We start from the raw sequence: 24,312 nt of genomic DNA, 5'->3' as shown, positions 1-24,312 counted from the left end.
TAGTGGGGGACGTGCAGGATGCAGGCGATCAATGATTCTCTCTCATCATTGATGTTTCTATCTCTCTCTCCTCTTCCTTCCCCTCTGAAATCAATAAAAATTTAAAAAATAATGATACTTTCTAAAAAGTGGCTCCTGGCCTGAAGCTTACCACTTGATTTTCTTGTCATTGTGAATAACCTGACTTAATGGATGGCTACTGAGCAATGGCAGTTAAAGAAGATTTACAGACCGTCCAACGGCCACCTCCAGGAGCCTCGGACTCATTCTCACTGATCTCGGAATGTCCTTTTCTTCTTTCAGCTGTGCCTCCAACAAAGCAACCAAAGCCGCTTCTGTTCTCTTATATGCCCTGTGGACACACACGGAGCTCCACAATGCCTACAAGAAGGTAAGAGCACTCAAAAGGCATGTGTCCTAGTTAGCAGAGCCAGGTCCTAATGGCCCACTTGTCTGTCTCTGGTGGGAAATCACTAAGAACTGCAACTTTGTGTGTGAAAATGTTGTTACCGTTCATATTTTTGTTTGCTTATTCCGAAGGCTCAGTTTAAGAAGACAGATTTTGTCAACAGCCGGACTGCCAAAGCCTACCACTCCCTTAAAGACTGAGGAAAGTGAAAAAGTGCTCTCAGAAATACCAACCTCACCATTCTCGGCCACAAGAAAACCCCAAAGGAAAACACCTATTTTTCTACTTCCCAGTCCAAGAAACCTCAAAAATAAAGCATGCCTTGTTTTTATCCTTTTCTATTTCCATGGTCCCCCGAATCCAGAAGACAAATAATCAGAATGTGATTTTATTAGTCTTCCAGAAGATTTTCACAAGTTTGCCACCAGAAGATACTGGCATCAGGCTCTATTGGGCTTTGGGATCAGGGCTTACAGTTCATGGCCTCCTGGAACCAAAATGTGAATTCATGTGGAATGGACGTTGACAGAATAAATAAGGAAAGAAGCTGTTGTAGTATTACTAGGATTTTAAAAGTTTTATCTACATTTTCATGTTCTGGTTTCCATGTTTTGTCACTTATATGCACATTGCTTCACCAGAGGGCCATGAGTATATTGTCTCTGCAGTGTTGAAACAGAATGGAAAGGACAAATATTTGCTAAGTTATCCAGGAAAAAATTTAATGGCAAAACTGTTTTTTGTTTGTTTTTTATTACTTTGTGCTTGTTCTTATCCTCTTGAATTTTTTCTCTGACTTTAAATGAACTTAAGAAATTTAAATCATGGAGCATGCATGACTATAAGAAAAAGAATTGAAAGGTAGTGATCAAGCAGATTTAAAATCTTTTCTACAGAAAAAGTAACTTGGGCTATGAAATTCAGTGTTTCCTCTAACCATTGAGTAAATGAGATTTTTGCTTAAGCAAATACTTTACCTATAACAACAGCATTAAATGCAAATCTCTTCTGAACAGTAGCACTCAATGTAATCTATTTCCCGGACTTTCTCAGCCTCTGCAGTGGCCGGTGGAAGCATGGACTCTATATTTAGCTACAAAAGGAACCAAAGTCTCTCAAACTGCAGGGCCAGCCCAAGGCTCTGAAAACACAGTTCATTTTAATGAGTTACTTTATCAGCCAGCCCAACTTTGCCCAACATTTAGAAAAGAGCACAAAGCCACTAAGTCTCATAATATTCCTCAAGCCATTATTTTAAGTAAAGGAAACCTCTAGAGAAGAAAAATGAAGACGTTATGTTGAGGATACAGGGGTCTAGGCCACCCAGAAGTGATATGAGAAGTACTGATATGTAAAAGTTGACAACATCGTCTATTAGGGCGAATCTGTATTAAGGGTTATTTTAACTGGACTATGGTTTATGCCATTCATAAAGAAGTAGTCTTCTCAACTACAGTTCTGTTTTATTATGCTTTTTAAAAGAAATCTGACAGTGTTTGTTATAAGAAAATAAGAAGGAAAAAATGCATCTCCTTTTGTCCAGAAAAGCGTAATAGAAAATAAATTGCCATTTTCTATTTGAATGTGTGCGTAAGTCTTTATTATATTTAGAACTTGCATTTTTTTTCCATTTTAATAGCTCAATGGAGAAGATTGAAGTTACTAACCTAGTTTAATCTGAAATTATTTGATACCCATTTTTAAAATACTGAAGATAGAAATTCTCTTTTTCCAGAGTTTTGACAATAAGCATTTGGAGTATCTTTATTTCTCCAGGTAACTGATTTCTGTTCAAGAAGTTTCTGTATTTTTTAAGGCACTAGTGCAGCGTTTAGTAAAGTTCAGCACAAAGTTAGGCAAAAATAACGTTGCCTGCATTAGTATCTGGGCATCTAATTTATGTGTATCTTAGTATATGTGATATGATTGATGTGACATTTGAGGATTTGACCTTATAAACTTTAATCTAATTACTAAGAGTTTAATACTTTGTAATTCTTCCATAACTAAAGTCCTAAATCCTTTACCAACTAACTCTTCCTGTAAGAAAAATAGGACCAGCTAGTGACTAAAACATGTTAGAATGGAGAGACATACAAGTGCATTAGCTATTGTTAAATTTTAGTAAGAAGTGAGTCTGTGACCACGAAAGATAGACTATGTTTGATCCCTGTGTTTTGCTTTGTCACTCTGCTTACAAAAACTTCATACTTTGTATCTGTGGGCATCTCTGAGGGAGGTCATTGTTTGATTATCAGTTTTGATCACTGGTCCACACACAAAGCTCTTTTATTTCCCAGGTACCCAGACTGTGCCCATGTCACCAAAGGAACTGACCAGCTGAGCGGGCCTTTGCATTTATTCGTGCTAAGAGTTCCAAAGGGCTGTGCCTTGTCAGGAATTCTGAGTGGTCTTCGGGAATATGGGATATTGCTACCATTTCTATAACTGGAAACATTTGTTTATACCGATGGGAATAACTAAAGGATTATCTGACAAAATAGAGAGGGGATTAACATGTCAGATGGGAAAATAAACAGCATGAGTAGATAAACCACTTTAAAACCAATATAATCACCCTCTGAAGAAGCAATTTCCTAGAAGAAAAGGGAAATGGGAAATATTTGTGTGTGTGTGTGTGTGTGTGTGTGTGTGTGTGCGCGCGTATTATAGTTATAAATGAAATTTCCTTTAAATAACATGTGTGATGAACTTACTGCATTGGAATGACAAGGACTTCAATATATGTGTACTTTATGCAAAATTGAAGAAGCCTCAGTCACAGAATCTGAGGATTAAGAGAGAATTTAGAGGGCATCTGGTCATGTCCTCCTTAAAGTATCTTCTTCAGAAAAGACTCCGTTCTAATTGAAGTGACAGAAGAAAAATATGCCAGCATTCATTCAACTAATGCCCAACATGATCCTGTAACTAGCCCAACTTAAGACTCACTAACTGTTGCATTAAAGTGTTTGTTGTGTGGCTCAGAGGATGAGCATCGACCCATGAACCAGGAAGTCGTGCCTTCATTTCCAGTCAGGGCACATGCTCAGGTTGCAGGCTCCATCCCCAGTAGAAGGCATGCAGGAGGCAGCTGATCGATGATTCTCTATCATCATTGATGTTTCTAACTCTCCCTTCCTCTCTAAAATCAATAAAAATATTTTTTTTTAAATTTGTTTCCTTTTTTATCTATACTTACTAGAGGCCTGGGGCAGGAAAATTTGTGCACTTGGGGGAGGGGGGTCCCTCAGCCCAGCCTGCGCCCTCTCGCAGACCAGGAGCCCTAGGGGGATGTCCAACTCCCAGAGGGAGCGGGCCTAAGCCGCAGTCTGGCCTCTCTCTGTGGAAGGCGACCCACGGGCCTATCGGGGGATGGCGCTAGCCATCGAGTGTCCAGCCCCACCCCCCATCGCCCTACTGCCACTGCCCCTTCAGGCCCATCGCCATCACCTCCCTCTGCCTGCTGGCACCTGCCTTGACTGGCTTGGCGCTGCCCACCGGCCCACCCGGTCATTCCATTGTTCCATCCATTTGCCTATTAGTCTTTTATTATGTAGGATTCCTTCCCACAACAAACACTTTACTTTTTTTAAATTGATTTCAGAGAGAGGGAAGGAGAGGAAGATAGAAACATCAATGATGAGAGAGAATCATTGATTGGCTGCCTCCTGCATGCCCCCTACTGGAGATCAAGCCTGCAACCCTGACATGTGCCCTGACCAGAATCAAACCGTGATTTCCTGGTTCATAGGTAGACACTCAACCACTGAGCCTGTCAGATGGCGAGAAACAAACTTTTCAAAATAAAGTTCTTTTTTACTAATAGGTCTAACATTTTAGTTTATACTGGTATTGACCATTTAATCTCTTCTGAAATTAAATGTAGCCTTTTTAGGACTATAAGGGGGAAAAAAGCTCTTTTTGTGATTTATTCAAGAAAGAGCATTCAAAATGCCACCTATTGGCATAAGAGCTGTTTAAAATAGAAGAGAAAGCATTCTGAAGGCCATAGTTTGGGAAATACAGTTAAAGAATCTGCAATATTTAGCTGGAGAGCAGTGCTATGTTAGTCTGACAGAGTAGAGACTTGTGAGACACCCTCAACAATAGTAGACATATTGTGTATGCCCTATAGCATCCTCTGAAGTGTGTATATATTTTTTTTCTTTTTCTTTCATGTTTATACTAGAAGCCCATTGCACGAAGTTTCATGCAATAGACTTTCCTTCACCTGGCTGCCAGCACCAGTTTTCCGCCAGCACCAGTTTTCCTCTGGCCACCCGCCGATCGGAGCGCCTCCCGAAGGCTGAGGGTGGGACTCGGGAGGCGCTCTGATGGGGGGGGGGGGGGGCGTTGTGGCCAGAGGAAAACTGGTGCTGGCGGAAAACTGGTGCTGGCAGCCACGCAATCGGCCACCCCGAGTTCCGCCACCGGCGTCTTCCGCTGGCCCCATGGGTCCTCCCGCAGCGCCAGCCGTTTAGGCCAGTGGGAGGAGCGGAGGGCGGGGACTCGCGAGTCCCCGCCCCCCTCTCCTACCGCCAGCCAATCAGCCACCCTGAGTCCCGCCCCCCCTGCCTCCAGCCGGCCCAATCGTGGGCATAGTGGAGTGATGCAATTTGCATATTACCTTTTTATTATGTAGGATATGAAAATAACCTGAAGAGAGAGAGGTTAAGTCACATTCCAAAGTCACATAGCTGGAGAGTGCAGAGGGGTTATATGAACAGGGCTAGGGCTGACCAGGGCTCCTGTGGGAACCAATAATGACAGACTCATGTCTCCATGCTGGGGAAATTTGGGGTCTCTGGCTTGTCTCTCTTTTGAGAGTTCAGAGGACAGAATGTTGATTGATTGAGGACTGATTCTAAAACCAGCTAGCCTGAGCTCAAATTGTGAGTTCTCCACTGCCTTCTCCACTTACTCTCTCCGAGCCTCAGCTTTCCTTATCTATTACATGTGAATGAAAGTAGTAGTTACCTCATGGGGTTGTTTTGAGGATTAAATGTTTTCATAATTGTAAAGCACTTAAAACAGTACCTGATACTATGTCCTCAGTAAATGCTAACTAAATTTTGTGGCATTCCTGGTTTGGGAGGTCTTTGCTTTTATTTTTTAGTCCATCTCTTTTGAATTTCTTTTTTTCAGTTCAGTTAAAAGTCCCAACCTTTCCCTCATCTACCCATTTTACACATACACACACACACACACACACACACACACACACCCCTTAGAAAGCCAGGCAGAAATGAGGAAAGCAAATATGGCTCAGACAAGTGATTCTGAATGTTGATTCCTCAGAACACAAATTCTTTCGGGGTATTTATGAATGTTAATGTGAAAAGAAATACCACATACTTCAATAAATTGCAAAGGGTCAAGTTACACAAAGATCAAAAAGACCTGGATTAATCAGCAGATGAGTGGATTGGAAAACTATGGTACATCTACACAATGGAATACTATGCTGCTGTAAAAACGAAGGAATTCTTACCATTTGCAACAGCATGGATGGAACTGGAGAGCATTATGCTAAGTGAAATAAGCCAGTCAGAGAAAGATAAGTATCACATGATCTCACTTATTTGTGGACTATAATGAACAACATAAACTGATGAAGAGAAACAGACCCAGAGTCATAGAAGCATCGAACAGACTGTCCAACCTATGAGGGAAGGGGGTGGGGGTGGGGGGTAAGAGATCAACCAAAGGACTTGTATGCATGCATATGGACACAGACGAGGGGTAGGGGGTTGAGGGCATGTGCTGGGGGTTGGGGCCGGCTGGGGAGAGGTCAATGGGGGGAAAGGGAGACTTATGTAATACATTAAACAATAAAGAACTTAATTTAAAAGAGAGAGAGAGGAGAGAGAGAGAGAGAGAGAGAGAGAGAGAGAGAGAGAGAGAGAGACCTGGATTATAAATCTTGATTATAAAACGTCTCAGAGTCCCTGACATGCCATGTGCACTGTGAAATCTCAAGGAAGAGAGAGAGTGGTGTGCTGCATGTCACAAACCTTTTGTTTGAATCAATAGTCTTTTTTTTCTTAGATGACTCTTGAAGAGGCTGTGCTTCTTCTGTAGTAAACACTTTGACTCAACAGTGATCAGAACCATAAACAGGAGGACAGAATCTATTTATGTGGTTCACAGTACCCCAGTTCCTCTTAAGATAGCCTGGAGTTAATCATGGACCGTCTATTAGGAAAATCAGTGATTTCAGTAGATTGAGGTCTAGTTCCTGAGCATGTGGTTTTCATTCCCACCTGGAGTGCTCCTAATCTGCAGACAGGATGATGCCTCCTAGTCATTAGCCCAGAGAAGCAGGTGGAGGCATAACAGACATCCCTACATCTGGCTGATCAGACCCCCTCATAAATCTCACATCAAGAAGCAGTTCAATCCCTAAGAAGCCGGATTTTCACCTGGGCGCCGCTAACGCACAATACACCTGGCAACCAATGGGAAACAAGTCCAAAATGTTGCAGATTTTCTTACAGCGGTAATAGGATATTCCTCCCAAGAACAACTAATCCTTTGGGTGTTTGTTTTAGAAAAAAAGGTTTTACGTTTTTAATCCTTTCAACATACCTGTGGTGGTAATTCATTGCTGGAGCAGAGGACCAGTGAGAGGCACGTTTCTGAGAAACTGCTGGTGGATCTCAGTGAAACTGGCTTTATTATGATGCACGGTGTCACAATTTACAGTATACTTTGCTTCACCTGGGAAATGAAAAATCACCAACTGTATGGTGAGGGTTAAGGAGCTCTGGGCACATAAGGATCTGCTGGAATGTGTCTCTCTCATAAAACAAGAAATGGTTAGAGTAAGAGGTGGAGAATCATTAAGAAGGTATCTTCATTTTTTTAACCATGAGTTGTCAGAATTGACAACTTGTAATAAGAGTGCATGAAAATTTTAATATTTAAAAAAGTGATCAAAAAAATTTTTCTTAAGAATTTATTTCTTTTACCCCTTGCCGTAATTGGATATTTTCTCAGTTCCTAATTAAAAAAAAAAAAAAGACGTATCGATTTTTGTGTATTGCCTAAGTATCTCTTTATAAGAATTACTAGAAGCCTGTTTGCATGAAGATTCGTGCAAGACATTCATTCACCTGGCTGCCTGCACCAGTTTTCCGCCGGCACCGGGGCGGGGGCGAGGGGGGGGGGTGGGGGGGGCGGACCCAGGCCTTGGCTCTGGCCACCGTCTTCCGCCTTCTTTCAGGGTCGGGGCTTGGCACCACCCGCTGGCCTGGTTCCGTCAGCCGCTCAGCGATGGGGGACGGGGCAGCGCGTGGGGGCCGCCATCTTGGTTAATTTGCATAGAGCCCTGATTGGCTGTGGGCATAGCGAAGGTACAGTCAATTAGCATGTTATCCTTTTATTAGGTAGGATGCCTGAACATACTAGGTAGTACATCATCTCGTGTTCTCTTTCTTCTGCTCTAGTTTATCACTTAAGATGCTTTATTTGCATTTGAATATCAAAAATGTTCAACTCAAAATGGCTTAAGTGATAAATATTTTCATTGTCACAAAGACATAAAGGTTTGTGTAAGAGGAAGACCAGCTTTGGGCACAGGCTGGGTTATTTCAGCAGCTCATTAAAGTCATCAAGAACCCAGATTCCTTCCACCTTTCTGCTCTGTCGTTGTCAACCTGTACCTTTTGTGTACTTGTTGTATTTTCCTATTGACAGAATGGTTGTAACAGCTCCAAACATTCCATTTCCACAGACTAGAAAGTAATACAGTCCTTTCTTGCATCTGTTTTTTTAATAAGTAGAGAAATTTTTCCCAAAAGCCTTTATCAGACATCTCTCATTTCATATTGCCTGGAATTACATCATACATCCCTTCCTAAATCAATTTCTGATGAGAAAAATGAAACTAGTGTTCCTTTCTTAAACCAATTCTATTTCCCTCAAGGCTGGGCCTCATTGATGGTGCGTACTTAAAGTCAGGTTTTTACTGAGCAAGGGAAAAGGGCTGCAGAGGAGTCAACCAACGTCGCCTGCCCTGAGTAGAGATACTCAAAGAAAGAATTTAATATTTTCTAGCAAACTGAATTCTGGCCTATAAGATAACTGGGTTCTTTAAAAGGGTGCAGGTTTTCTGCTATGGCTGTTGTTGCATTGCATTTAGGACAAAGTCCGTGAAAGTTTGTGGATAAAGAACAATGGGAGAGCAAAGAACTGCAGATAAATAAACCTAATACTCATGATTTCAAGGAGAATAATGAAAGAAGATGGTAAAACTGGTGTCTTCCGAATGACAAGAATGGAATAAAATAATTTTAGAAGCTTTTGTGCCTCTTGTTCATTCTCTCCTTTTCTTGATATCTACCATTCCTTACCTTTAACTATGAATTACGGAATCCAACCACGAATTATGGAACCTCCCTCCCATCTGGCAACCATCACTTTGTTCATCTCCAAGTTTGTTTCTGTTTTGTTTGTTAATTTATCTTATTTTTTTTTTAGATTCCACATATAAGTGAAATTATATAGTACTAGAGGCCCGGTGCACGGAATTCATGCACGGGGAGGGGTCCCCTCAGCCCGACCTGCAGTCTGGGAGCCCCGAGGGGAGTGGGCCTAAGCCATCAGTCAGACATCCTTAGTGCTCAGTGCACATCATAGCGACTGGTTGTTTCGCCTTTTGGTCAATTTTCATATTAGCCTTTTATTATATAAGATTTGTCTTTGTCTGACTTATTTCATTTAGCATAATACCCTCTAGGTACATCCATGGTGTCACAAATGGCAAGATTTCATTCTTTTTTATTGCTAATACTCTATTGTATATATGTACATTTTCCTTGTCCATTCGTCTATTGATGGACACTTAGGTTGCTTCATAGCTTGGCTATTGTAAATAATGCTGCAGTGAACATAGGGTGTATGTCTCTTCAAATTGGTGTTTTGTATTTCTTCGGATAAATACCCAGACGTAGGATTGCTGGATCATATGGTTCTATTTTTAATTTTTTGTGGAACCTCCATACTCTTTTCCATAGTGATTACACCAATTCACAATCCACCCACTGTGCATGAGGGTTCCCTTTTCTCCACATCCTCACCAAAACTTGTTTGTTGATGTATTGATGACAGCCATTCTGACAGGTGTGAGGTGATATCTCATTATGATTTTGATTTGCATTTCCCTAAAGATTAGTGATATTGAGCATCTTTTCATATATCTGTTGGCCATCTGTATGTCCATTTTGGAGAATTGTCTATTCAGGACATCTGTATGTCCATTTTGGAGAATCCTCGGCCCATTTTTTAATTGGATTGTTTGGGGGTGGGTTTTTTATGTTAAATTGTATTATGAGTTTCTTATATATTTTGGATATTACCCCCTTATCAGATGTATCACTAGCAAATATCTTCTCCTATGCGGTCGGTTTTTTTGTTTTGTTGATTGTTTCCTTTGCTGTACGAAAACTCTTTATTTTGATATAGTCCCATTTGTTTATTTTCTTTTGTTGCCCTTGCCTGAGAAGACAGTTCCAAAAAATATTACTAAGCAATATCAAAGAGTTTACTGCCTATGTATTCTTCTAGGAAATTTATGATTTCAGCTCTTACATTTCAGTCTTTAACCCACTTAAAGTTTATTCTTGTATATGGTGTAAGAAAGTAATCCAGTTTCATTCATTTGCATGTATCTGTCCAGTTTTCCTAACACCATTTATTGAAGAAACTGTCTTTATCACATTGCCTCCTTTGCCATATATTAATTTATCATATAGGTGTGGGTTTATTTGGGGTTCTCTCTTCTGTTCCGTTGAACTATATGTATGTTTTTATGTCGGTACCATGCTGTTTTGATTACTATAGCCTTATAGTACTAGTTTGATATCAGGTGGCATGATACCTCCAACTTTGTTCTTCTTTCTCAAGATTGCTTTGGCTATTCAGGGTCATTTGTGGTTCCATATACCGTTTTGGATTGTTCTAGATCTGTGAAAAATATTGTTGGTATTTGATAGGGATTGCATTGAATCTGTCAATTGCTTTGGGTAGTATGGACATTTTAACAAAGTTAATTCTTCCTATCTATCCTTGAGAATGGTATATCCTTCCATTTATTTGTATCTTTTTTAATTTTTTTCTTTGGTGTCTTAATAGATTTCCAAGTGCAGGTATTTTACCTCCTTATTTAAATTTATTTATCTAGGTATTTTATTCTTTTTAATGCAATTGTGAATAGGATTGTTTTCTTAATTTCTCTTTCTGGCAGCTCATTATTGGTTTATAAAAATACAATATATTTTTAATATATCCACCTATTTCAATGAATTCATTTATTCTAATAGTTTCTTTGTAAATTCTTTATCTTTATATATATATAATATCGTGTTATCTGCAAATAATGACAGTTTTACTTTTTTTCTATTTAGATGCCATCTAATTTTTTTTGTCTCTGATTTTTGTGGCTAGGACTCTTAATACTATGTTGAACAAAGTGATGAAAGTGGACTTCCTTGTCTGTTGCTGATCTTACATGTGGAATGTAATGAACAAAATAAACTAAGTGGAGGCAGACACATGGATACAGAAAACAGACTGACATGTCAGAGGGGAGGGGGTTGGGGGTTTTGTGAGAAGGGTGAAGGGATTAAGTAAAGAAAAAAAGAAAGACCTTGGACACACAACAGAATAGTGATTGCCAGAGGGAAGGGGAGTAGGGGGAGGTAGAAGAGGGTAAAGGGAGAATAAATGGTGATGGAAGGAGACTTGACTTGGAGCGGTAAACACACAACACAATATATATATATATGATGTATTGTATAATTGTATACCTAAAACCTATATAATTTTAACCAATGTCATCCCATTAAATTCAATTAAAAATAAAATTTAAAATATATAAAGAACTTTCAGCTTTTCACCATTGAGTATGATTTTAGCTGTGGGTTTGTCATATATGGCCTTTATTATGTTGAGATAGGTTCCCTCTATCTCCACTTTGCTGAAAGTTTTTATCAGGAATGGATGCTGAAATTTTGTCAAATGCTTTTATTGAATCTATTGATATGATCTTATGATTTTTATCCTTCATTTTGTTTATTAGTTGTATCATTTTAATTGATTTCTAGATATTAAATAAGATTTGCATCCTAGGAATAAATCCCAGTTGATTATGGTATATGATCATTTTCATGTATTGTTGAATTTGGTTTACTAGTATTTTGTTGAGAATTTTTGCATCTGTGTTCATTAGGAATATGTCCTATAATTTTTTTATAATATCTTTGATTTTGGTCAGGGTGATGCTGGCTTTGTAAAACGAGTTTGGGAGCTTCCTTCCTCTTCAAATTTTTGGAATAGTTTAAGAAAGATAGGTTTTTTGGGGTTTTTTGGTTTTTGTTTTTTGAATGTTTGGAGAAATTCACCTGTAAAGTCATCTGGTCCAGAGCTTTTGTTTGTTAGGAGTTTTATTTTGTTGTTGTTATTTTACCGATTCAATTTCATTAGTAGTTATTGATCTGTTCAGATTTTCTGTTTCTTCCTGACTCGGCCTTGGAAGAGTGTATGCTTCTAGAAACGTATCCATTTCTTCTAGGGTATCTCGTTGTCATATAGTTATTTGTAGTGTTTCCTGATTGTATTTCTGTGGTGTCAGTTGTCACTTCTCCTCTTTCATATCTGATTTTATTTATTTGGGTCCTCTCTCTTCTTTTATGGCTAAAGGTTTGTAAATTTTGTTTATCTTTTCCCTTTATGTCTATCAATATTTGCTTTATATAATTAGGTGTTCCTACATTTGGTGTGTACATGTTTATGAGAGTTGTATCCTCTTGTTGGATTGATTCCTTAATCATTTTAAAATGTCCTTTTTTGTCTCTTGTTACAGCCTTGTTTTAAATTCTATTTAGTCATATAAATATTGCTAACCAGATTTTTTTTTCATTTCCATTTACATGAAATACCTTTTTCTATCCCTTTGCTTTCAGTCTGTGTGTGTCTTTCAATTTGACATTGGTCTCTTGTATGCAGCATATGTACAGGTCTTGTTTTTTTATCCACTCAGCAACCCTGTGTCTTTTGATTGGAGCATTTAGTCCATTTACATTTAAAGTAGTTATTGCTAGGTATGTAGTTATTGTCATTTTATTAATTGCTTTCTGATTGTTTTTGGAGTTGCTCTCTTCTCTGTATGTTGGTGACTTTCTATAGTGTTGTGTTTGGATTCCTTTCTTTTTATTTCTTTTTATATCTCTTACAAATTTTTGTTTTGTGGTTACCATGTCCTTTCTATATACCAAGCTACATTTATAGCAGTCTATTTTAAGTTGATGGTTGCTTAAGTTTGAACACATTCTAAAGTAACTACAATTTTTATTCACACTTCCATGTTTATGTTTTTGTCATTATTTTTTGCTTTTGTGTGTGTGTTTGGTTATCTCCCTTAATTTTACTGTAATTACACATGATCTGCCTACTTTTGCATTTTAACCTTTGCACTAGCTGTATAGTTGGTTGAACCACTGCTTTTACTAAATGTTTGCCTTTGTTAGTGAGAATTTTTTTTCTTTCCTGTATTTTCTTAATCATATTTATTCTTAGTCTTTTCTTTTCTACTTTAAGAAGTCCCTTTAACATTACTTTCTATACTGACTTAGTGGTGATAAACTCCTTTAGGTTATTCTTATCTGGGAAACTCTTTATCTCTCCTTTGATTCTATGTGGTAGCCTTGCTGGTTAGAGAAATCTTGGTTGTAGGTCTTTCATCTTCATCACTTTGAAGATTTCATGCTATTCCCTTCTGGCCTGCAAAGTTTCTGTTGAAAAATCAGATACCTTATGGGAACTCAACTTGTACATAACTAACTGCTTTTTTCTTTCTACTTTTAAGATTCTTTATCTTTAACCTTTGGCATTTTCGTGTGATGTGTCTTGATATGGACCTCTTTGGGTTCATCTTGTTTGGTATTCTCTGCACTTCCTGGACTTGTATGTATATCTATTTCTTTGCCTGATTAGGGAAGTTTTCAGTCATTATTTCCTCAAATAAGTTTTAAATCTCTTGTTCTCTCCTCCTTCTGGTACCCCTATGATGCAAATGTGGTATGCTTGATGCTTAAACTACCCTCAATTTTTTTTAATTCTTTTTTCTTTTTGCTGTCTCTTTGGGTGTTTTCCACTACCTTTTCTTCCAGATCGCTGATTTGATCCTCTGCTTCATCTAATGTTCTGGTGGTTCCCTCTAATGTATTCTTCATTTTAGTTATTGTATTCTTCAGTTTTGACTGATTCTATTTTATGGTTTCTATGTCTTTGTTGCAGTTCTCATCTGTTCTTCCCCTAAGTTCATTGAGCATCTTTATAACCAGTGTTTTGAACTCTGTATCAGCTTGTCTCCATTTCATTTACTTCTTCTTTTGGAATTTTGTTCTGTCCTTTCATTTGGGACTTGTTTTTTGTTTTGATTTTTGTCTTCCCATTTTGTTTGATTCCTGTGTTTATTTCTATGTATTGAGCAGATCTTCTATATTTTCTGTGGCAGAGTGGCTTTATGTAGTAGGTGTCCTGTGAGGCCCATTGGCACCGTCTGCCTGTTCATCTGAGCCAGGTGTTCCAGGTGTGCCCTGAGTGAGTCGTATGTGCCCTCCTGTTGTATTGAGCCTTGAGTAGGATTGACCCTCAGGCTGAGAGGCTTTGAGGACTGGTCATGACTACAGTGGATATGCTTTTGTATGGGAGCTTACCCTACAGAGCAGGGTTGCTTTAGCAGGGCTCTGGTGCCATCTACCTTTGTCCTTTAGGTGGTTCGTTTGTAGAGCTGGTTGGGTGATGCTCTGGTGTGGCCTGAACTTGGCCACTGGGTGTGTTGGTTCTATAGCCTCTTGGGAGGGGCTCTGATGCAGGCCACAGTCAGCTGCCATTTGTGCCTGGATTGGGGCTTCCTGGTAGGAGCTACAAAATAATCTGCATTTGGCAACTACCTGTGCTGGGCTTGGAGGCACCTGGGAGAAGCTAAGCTGCAAGCAAGGCTGGCTTCCACTGGTACCAGCCTGGGACTCTAAGAGCATGGGCACTATAGTGCAGGCTGAGGCCAGCTACCACTTGTGCAAGGTTTGTGGTTGCTTAATTAAAGCTACATTCCCAGCCAACACAAGCCGCAGCATATGACAGGTTTGGAGTGACCTGATGGGAGTTACAATGCAGGCTGAGATCAGTTGCCACTTGTGTTGAGCTTGGGGCTACTTAGCATGAGGTACAGGGCATGTCAAGGCCAGCTGCTGGGGTTTGTGGGTCTTTCAGAGGTTTTAGGAAAGTCCACAACTCGAGCCGAGGCAAGCTGCTTGAAGTGGCCCAGGTGTTTGAGTTGGGTGTGCTCCCCTAGGGAATCACCAGTGATGTTAACCAGGTTAATGGAGAGCTCAGATTTGGTGCCTGCCATCTGGGTTGAGGGAGAGCTCAACAAAGGAGCGGTGGTGCCTGCCAGTACCTCCATCCCTGGAGAGAGCTACCCTAACCCTGCCCTTCCCGCCCCCACCCTGAAGCTAGTCAATTCAGTTCCTCCTTGTATGTCCCTGGCACTTTTGGAACTGAACTGCCTCCCCTGTGCTGGAGCTTGGGCGAGTGAGTTTGTGAGCTGGCGAGTCCATGAGTGGGCCCCTCAGGAGGAACATCGAGGACTCCAGCAGCCCTCCTTCTCACTCAGATGCAATCCCTGCGGTTTTCACAGCCAGAAGGTATGGGGACTTCTCTTCCTGGCCCTGGTGCCCACGGCTGGGGAGCCCAGTGTGGGCTGGGACCCCTGGCTCCGCAGAGGGGACCTCTGCAGCTAGATATCCCTCCAAGTTCTTAACCACTACACGTGGGTGTGGGACCAGCCCATATTGCATCTCCATTTCTCATCTCCAGCCCTCCTACCAGTCTCAATGGGGCTTCTTTATGTCATTAGTTAAAGGACTTCTGTTCAGCAGTCTTCAGATGGTTCTCAATGACGTTTCTCTAATTTAGTTGTGATTTTGATGTGGGCATGAGGAGGTGAGCACAGCCTTTACTTAATTTATCTTTTTGTTTTGAGAGAGAGAGAGAGAGAGAGAGAGAGAGAGAGAGAGAGAGAAAGCACGCAAGGGAGAAAAAGAGACATCAATTTGTTGTTCCACTCATTTATGCATTCATTGGTTAATTATTGCATGTGCCATGACCAGGGATTGAACCGCAACCTTGACATATTGGAACAGCACTCTAACCAACTGAGCTATCCAGCCAGGCCATTGCTGCACCATCTTGACTAGAAGTTTTTTCCTGAATTCTGACTTCACCTCTCGCTAGCTCTATGACTCTGGAGCATTGTTTTAAATTTCTGAAGGTTTTACCTCATTGGTAAAATCATAGGATTTTTTTAGGGAATAAAATAAGATGTTTTCAAAATGCCTGGCACCTCAGTACTCAAGAAAAGGTAGCGATTGCTTCCTCCCTCTTGTAGATCTGGCTGCCACCCAGGGCTCTCCAGTTGTATTCCCCTGCTTTTCACTGTGTCCCGAGGATCACCTTAGAGCAGAAATCAAACTCCAGGAAACAGTGGCGATAAGAGATGAGGGAGAACTTACCCGCAGAACCTCCTCGCCCCCTCGAGCCCCTCCCCGTGCCTCCAGGTTTCCCTCACTTTTCTTCTGCTGACCTGTAATCCACAACCCACGGGCCCTTGTCCTGCGCATTTGAACACCAAACTCCATCCTCCTGAAGAACTCCAATCAGGTGACCCTCCCAAGGGCAAACGTGATCGGACTCCCCTTCTGGCTGCCGGGGTTGCAGCAGGAGACCATGTGCTTTGTTAACTCAGGTGGAAATACTTTTTCTATTTAAAAAGTTAAGAGTAAATAATGTGTCAGGTCAGCTATACAGTAAAAAAGATTAGGTTTTTTTGGAAGAATATTCTGAACCAGTTAATGTTTTATATTTGTATGGAAGTTGGGTGTGGCATGGTCTACACATCACCCCAAGGACACCCTTTCTCACCTTTTCCTAATCCCGTAGAATTTTTAACAGGACAGGTGTCCAGAATAAAGACTACATTTCCCTGCCTTACTTGCAGCTGAGTGAAGGCATATGATTCAATGCTGACCAGTGGGATGTAAGTGAAGTATAATCCTGTAGCTTCTCAAAACCTTCCTTAAGAGACAGTGGGCAAGTGCCCTTTGCCCTCTTTTGTACTCTTGATCCATTCTGACTAGAATGCTGATGCTACATACTGGACCACAAAAGTGAAGGCCACACTCCAGTGTGGCAGGACAATGACGTGAGAGGAACCTCGTCACACAAGCTCTGGACCACTCACCCTCAGATACTGCACACGTGAGCGAGAAATAAAATCTTGGGAGGTGTAAGCTATTATTATGTTGGTTTTCATAACTCACAATCAAACTTAATTCTGTTACTTCTTGACACCATTGTCTGGAGCAAAATCAAGTTAAAAGAAGAAATTTCCAAACCTCTATTCTAGACCGAAATGTCAACTATAAGATTAAATTGGCCCTAACTGGTTTGGCTCAGTGGATAGAGCATCGGCCTGCGGACTCAAGGGTCCCAGGTTCAGTTCCAGTCAAGGGCATGTACCCTGGTTGTAGGCACATCCCCGGTGGGAGGTATGCAGGAGGCAGCTGATCAATGTTTCTAGCTCTCTATCCTTCTCCCTTCCTCTCTGTAAAAAAATTAATAAAATATATATTTTTTAAAAAGATTAAATTGCTAGTAAGAATACAGAGAATGAGAAGGTAATTCAGTCAGTTAACTTAGGACTTCAGATCCCTTTATCCTGTTGATAAAGCTCTTTACAAAGCAGTGTTCGGCCATGTTGTGAAATTGGTTCTACTCAATGGAAAAATAAATACCATTCCAACAGGGAACTGGAAGGTGCAGGCTTGACCATATGGTATCAGGTTTCCTCTCAGAAGCATGCTCTGGGCATATTGCTTGGGGAGGAGGTGAGTAATACCTGAAACACAGTTCATAAAACTATGTGACCAGCAAAGCCTGTTTTCTACCATGGACTGGCTGACAAATGTCAAGAGGAAAGTTTCTATACAATGAAAACAGTCATTAAGTAGACAGCTAATGTAGGTCACAAACATTTTTTAAAGATCTACTGGAAAACCATCTACAGTTGCACTAACACAATGTATCCACCGGGGCTCTGTTTGACAAAAGGCATCCGATTTCTGACCTGTGTTTAAGAAACCTTACCAAGTCATAATAAATAGCCCTATAAGGATTGGTGGAATTTGCATCATGGAGCTTGTCTTTGGGCACTCAGTGTCCACAGTCTCACCTCTTCTGAATTCCCTCCTATTGTATCCTAAGGGCTAGAAGGCAAAAAACTACATTTTCCAGACTCTTCCAACTAGGGTTTTGGATGCAGCTTATGGTCTGCCAGTATCACGCAGTTGGGTAGGAAGATGGGGGCCATTTTCCAGCTGCTGTTGTGCTGGGAAAGCAAATCCCAAAAGATGTAAGTGTACCAGTGTCCAGTCACCAGCCTGTGAGTGCTGGCAGCCATGATAGTAGCAGATGTGAAGGCGGTAACAGCAGCAGCTGCCCCTGACTTCTGACCCACCAACTCTTCCACAGTGTGTGAGCACCACATTCCTATAGTAAGCCCTTCCTACTCAGAGATCTAAAGTGAATTCTGTTTTCTGCACTGAACTCGCAGACAGTATTCCAAACACTTTTATTTTCTAGTAATTGGGGAAATTAGCTTCACAGAAGAACTTAATTTTGTTCACTGAGATGTTTTTTAAATATATTTTTATTGATTTCAGAGAGGAAGGGAGAGGGAGAGAGATAGAAACACTCAATGATGGGGAAAAAAAATCATTGATCAGCTGCCTCTTGCACACCCCCTACTGGGGATCAAGCCCGCAACCCAGGCATGTGCCTTGACCGAAATCAAACCTGGGACTCCAGTCCGCAGGCCAACACTCTGTCCACTGAGCCAAACCCGCTAGGGCTGTTCACTGAGATTTTTAATGTTAAAAGGAATTTTTGGTATTTGATAATGACTTGTATGTATTTCTCAAACATTAAGCTCAAATGAGATATCTGGCCATTTTCAATAAATCTAGTTGTTTTTCTATAAAACTTTTACTGGACCTGTGATTAACATTCCAAGAGCTAATAAATTTGACTAATTTACCCCAAATAATTAACACCTTAATTAATTATATTCAGTTAAGCTGTAATCACATAATTTCAGTGTATCTCAATGCTTAGATGCATCTAACAGGGTAGACCCAGATATTTAGAAAACTAAACTTTCCTAAGCAGTTAAATGGTGCTGAGAAACCTGAACAGAGAGGTTTTAAAATTACCTGATTCCTTTAAACATTCAAATACTATTTACCATATAAACCAAATAAATCAAATACCTTTCTCATAAAAATTACAAGACTAGTATTAAACATTTGAAATTAAATCATAAGTACAAAATGTCAAATTCTCTTAAGTGTATTAAATAAAAAATACAGGCAGATTGTAATAATTTTAAAACTTGCCTCTAGGTGTACACAGAAGTATAAAGATTTTTTATTTTATTTATGTCATCATTTCTATGGTAATTTCTCCATCTCTGCCGGGTTATAAAGTCACTGATGGAACTAAGGGAAGCAGAGTTACCATCTCAGGATAGCTGTGTCCATTTGACAGGTAATCCAGGCCCAAACTCAGACTGGTTACAGTCAGATTCCAGACCTGGACCAGGGTTCTGAGTTCCATTTGATTCTACCTAAGCCACTTGAACCACAGATGACCTCCCTCTGTCCTTTCTCACTGATTACCCTTCTTAGAAGAATAAGACTTTTGAAGTACATGCTTTTTCTTGCTACCTTGTCCCCTTACCCAACCTCTAGCAACATTTTATTATCTTACTTAGGTGAGGTGAATTCCCTACTCATACACATACACATACACATACACATACACATACACATACACATACAATCACATACACCAAGCAAATTGCAATTAAGCTCTTTGCTGCCTAATAGCAGTTAATCGAATTCTGCAAACCCACGTACACATAGTAATTAATGTTTTTATGCTTTGCTTTATTACCTATCTCATCAGTCATCATTTTTAACAAAAACATTATATGGACATTGCTGACTTTGGGCCCTGATACAAAAAGTCTAAAATAATTAAAAATTGGAGAGCAGTATTCCTTTGAAAAGAAAAAGAAAAAAACTTTTTGTTTTTAATCTCTTGGGATACAACCATTGTTCCTGAGAGCTTAATAGATTTAGTTCATGGGAAATGAAAGACACTTCCAGGTCTTCAATTTATATCCTACTTCAAAGAAACTTTCCTGGATCAAGAATACTTAGCAGTTTTAAAATCATTTTTGAGCAAGTGCCTACTGGGGCTTTTGCTTTCCGGAGTTTTAGTTTAAATTTCGGTGAGCAGATAGTTAAAACCATTGATTTGTTCTGTGTTAAGCCACTGGAAATTATCCTGAAAGCCAAGGTTTCTTGTAGGAATTTCTTCCGCATCAGGAAAACCATTAGAGAAAGGCCATTTCCCACAATGCTATGCTTGTCAAATTAATCTTTTTGCAAGACTACTCACAACATTCATATAATATAAAAACCCAAGCAAGTAGCCAAATTCCTCATTCTTAGAGTTGTGGGCTGAAGTTCAACATTTCTTGACTCACTGCCCAAGATTCATTATTTTGAAAAGGTATGTTCTGGGCTGAAACGCCGTGTTTGGTAATCACAGCAGTAAAGCTCAGACATGATGGTCGGGGTTATTCATGAGGTGCCCGTACACATAATTTGTTTCCATATACCAGTTATTCTTTTCTTCTTGCTTATCCTTTTGACCTCATTTTTTAAAAGACGGTATTCCCTTATTTAGTCTTTCAACTGTAGAGTCATGGTTTACCAATTATAAAATGTTAATTTTTAAAACATTAATTATGATCTGACAAAAACCAACAGCCCTTTATGGGTCAGTGGAGTCTGATTATGTGATATAAGAAAAAAACATTTGTATAAAAAAAAGTTCCTACTTGACAAAGATATTTATATCTGCCTGTCACAGTGCCTGGCATTCCACAATTAGAGATTGAGGCTCTGGTTAAATATAAAATCTCTTTTAAATACCAACTCTCATAGACAAGTTAACACCAAAAGTCCAACCAACTACAAGAGACCATATAAAACAAAGCAGTAGCATTTCCTAATAAACCATCACACAATGGAATAATAGTAAAGAAAACAAATGAGCTACAGCTACAAATACCAATGAAAGTAAACTGCAATTAGATCTTGTTAAGCAGGAAAAAAAAGACTATCTACAGAGAATAGAAAGTGGGGTGATTCCATTTAAATGAAGTTCAAAAACTAAACTAAAAATCATATTGATTGGGAATAGATATTTATGTGGCTTTGACAAGCTATAAAAATGCATGTAGAGAAGTGTTTAAGAACACATGTACAAAAGATGTTTGTGAGAGTATTGTTGGCCATGAGAACAGGGCCAAGTCAGTGAATGGATGTCACAGACATTCTGTAATGCATGGAGAGAAGTGTTGAGGAACACTTGTAAGAAAAGTGTTTGTAAGCTGAAACCGGTTTGGCTCAGTGGATAGAGCATCAGCCTGCGGACTTAAGGGTCCCAGGTTCGATTCCGGTCAAGGGCATGTACCTTGGTTGCGGGCACATCCCCAGCAGGGGGTGTGCAAGAGGCAGCTGATCGATGTTTCTAACTCTCTATCCCTCTCTCTTCCTCTCTGTAAAAAATCAATAAAATATATTTTTTTAAAAAAGAAAGAAAGAAAAGTGTTTGTAAGAGGAAAGAAATCTTATAGGCTGAATTGTGTCCCCTAACCCAAGCCAACTGGTGTCCTTATTTAAAAAAACAAAAGCTGCCCTAGCCGGCTTGGCTCAGTGGATAGAGTGTCAGCCTTCGGAGAGAAGGGTCCCAGGTTCGATTCCAGCCAAGGGCACATGCCTGGGTTGTGGGCTTGATCCCCAGTAGGGGGCATGCAGGAGGTGGCTTACCAATGATTCTCTCTCATCACTGATGTTTCTCTCTCTCTCTCCTTCTCCCTTACTCTCTGAAATCAATAAAGAAATATTTTTTAAATAAATAAATAAATAAACAAAAGCTATAAAACATAGTCAGTAAATGATGAACCCCAAAACAGGTCAGCAGTTACCTCTGAACAGAAGAATACAATTAGGGAGATTTATGTAGTGGCTTCCAAGGTTTTGGAAATGGTATATTTGTTATACATACAGGTTGTCCCCCAAAAATGTATACACACTTTAACAGCTAATAGCTCAATTTTGATAATGAAATATATTTTAACAAACACTGCCTTGATAATTATTCACAGTATGTGTGTACATTTTTGGGGACACTCTATATTATGAGTTCTCTAGCATGATATATGTCATGATTTAAAAGTTTGAAACTAATTTCAAAATTAAAGGTGTACTGCTATGCTTAAAAACGGAAGAAGCCCGAATTCTGGGCAGAGTCGCACACACTTGTCCCATCCCCATCTCTAGTAGAGGCCATGGTGCACACCCAGATCCTCTACTCAGGTCTGAAGCACACACACCCCGCTCCTGGGAGTGTGGCAACCATCATCTCAGCTGAGTTCCTCTCTGACAATTTGGATAAACCCAAGGTCATGCCCCCTTCCCAGGGAAAGCCCATATCCACAGACTAAATCAAGATTATAAAGGTTGCCCTCACCGGTGTGGCTCAGTGGATAGAGCATCAGCCTGTGGACTGAAGGGTCCCGGGTTCGATTCCGGTCAAGGGCACATGCCTGGGTTGCAGGCTCAATCCCCAGTGTGGGGTGTGCAGGAGGCAGCGGATTAATGACTCTCTCTCATCATTGATGTCTCTCTCTCTCTTTCCCTCTTCCTCTCTGAAATCAATAAAAATATATATATATTAAGATTATAAAGGTTAGGCCCTTTGCCTCTCATAGGATTTAAATGTGATGACATAAACATGCTCTAAATAATTATGCGAAATATTAGAAAAATTTGAGGTTATTGAGAAAAAAGTGCCAGTTAAATATCACTGAAAACAGATGTTGCTCTTAAAATGACATGTTAATCAAAACTGCATCCTATCCAGAATCTCTTCCCCTTGTGGAGGTGTGTTTTTCATCAGAAACCTCGTACAGTAACAAAAGTGCTATAACATGGACTTTCCCGTTTTCTTTGTTTTTGTGGATGTGAGGCATTCTTTCTTAAATGTAATAACAACAAAATATAAAAGCCTAAATGTTGCCATATAAATAAATACTAGCATTTCCAATGCAAATGATCGCACCTCAGTTATCGCCGAGCTACTGTGTAAGGCTGTGGTGAGGAATTTAAAAGTCAGAGACTAAAACATGATACCAGCATGTGCCTTTGAGTCTTGTCTGATTATCAGTCGGTAACATCCAAGCTCTGCCTTAAATAGAAAACAGCACTTTGTTCAGTTCTGCTGAACAACAAAGCAAGCCCTGAGGGGGCCTCCTAAATTATGCAACGAATGGGGACTTTGGAGAGAGGCAAAAGGAATTTATTTTGGCTGAAAATGGAAAAGAGGAGAGAAATGATCTGAAGGCTCCTGGGTTTTATGTTAGAGGAGGAATGTAGAACCACCCTATCATTTTCATTCCTTCCTTCAGTCTTGTTGTGTAACAATGTCCATTTAGATGTGAACTCTACAAACTACCCATCTGGAATTTCTAAGAACTTCATCTGCTCAGGGATTCTACCAAGGAATCTCTAATGGGATAGTGTGACAGTTGTTACCTCAATGTCAACATAATGAAGTCAGTGTCTCCCCAAATATTTACCAACTTTCCCTTGGATTATGTGAAGGCCCTGCCATCTTTGAGCATATCTAACCCCTTTCAATACCACTCATTCCTTCCTTCATTCAACAGATGTGTCCTTGCTGCCTACTATGCGTCAGATACAGTGCTTAGCACTCAGGATATAATGAACAAGGTAAAGATGACCCTGCCCTTGTGGAACTTCCCTAGGGTCTGCGGCTTCCTTGTGCATTGGCAGTGTCTATATAACATTGATTGACAAAAAGCTCCACGTAGTTATGATTCACCCATTATAAGAGGTAGAATTTTCTTTTCTTTGGTCTAAAATGATTTCAATGCAAAACTCTCTTAAACCTTTAAAATGGGCCCAGCACTGATCCTTGTTTCTACCGGAAGAACCTGGCACCAGAGCTGGAGAAGCGGAATGCACACATATGGGCCAACCCGAGAAAGCTGCAAAGCCACTCCTTTTCTCTTTGACCTAGAATGCTACAAAATTAAAAAATGCTAATCCTACTGTCCCAAGGACTCTGCAAGAAGCATTTGGACTGGAAGGGCTTGTTCCAGGTGACTCGAACATCATCCACAAAACTGAAGTATGAATACCTGTAGAGGTCTTAGGTCAACCAATAGCATTAACCAACACTGAAACCTAATTTTCTACGGAGGCATTTATCCGAAGTCCATTTACAGTCCCTCACCTGTCCATAGACACAGTCCCACCAAATACAACACAGATGGTTCATGGTGAGCCCAGCTTATGCCAAAGGGTTTACTCTATAGAGTTGTTTTGAAGAAGGCAGCAACTTTAGTTATATGTTCAAAGTAATATCCCTGAGATCACATCAGTGATAACTGTCATGTTGGGCGTTCACACTGGGTGCCTCCTTCAGTTTCATCATCCCTAAAATTGGCATTAAAATTATACCTGTGTCATAGCGTTGTACTTCCAATTCCTAGCATCATGGCCTTGGGTCATCATCCTTGGAATAAAGCATTTAGACCAGAAGATCAGCAAGTTTCTCCAAATTCTAAAATATCCTGTGATTTTGTTGCCTCCCATGTTCCGTTATTTCTTCTCTTGGTT

The 24,312-nt window shown here is 40.0% G+C and overlaps 1 protein-coding gene across 1 annotated transcript in view; it reads left to right on the top strand.

Moving 5' to 3' along the window:
* Window positions 1-3,578, top strand: part of PKP2 (plakophilin 2) — an 82,347-nt gene extending 78,769 nt beyond the window's left edge. The window contains exons 12-13 of the mRNA XM_079773416.1: window positions 304-391; window positions 541-3,578. Coding sequence (XP_079629542.1) covers window positions 304-391; window positions 541-609 — 157 coding nt within the window. The 3' untranslated portion in view covers window positions 610-3,578. The remainder of the gene's footprint in view (window positions 1-303; window positions 392-540) is intronic.
* Window positions 3,579-24,312: the final 20,734 nt, after the last annotated feature.

This window comes from Cnephaeus nilssonii (assembly GCF_951640355.1).
Source record: "Cnephaeus nilssonii genome assembly, chromosome: 6".
In the NCBI taxonomy this organism is placed as follows: Eukaryota; Metazoa; Chordata; class Mammalia; order Chiroptera; family Vespertilionidae; genus Cnephaeus; species Cnephaeus nilssonii.
Note: the sequence above shows the minus strand (reverse complement) of the source record. Positions and strands in the feature narration are given on the sequence as shown.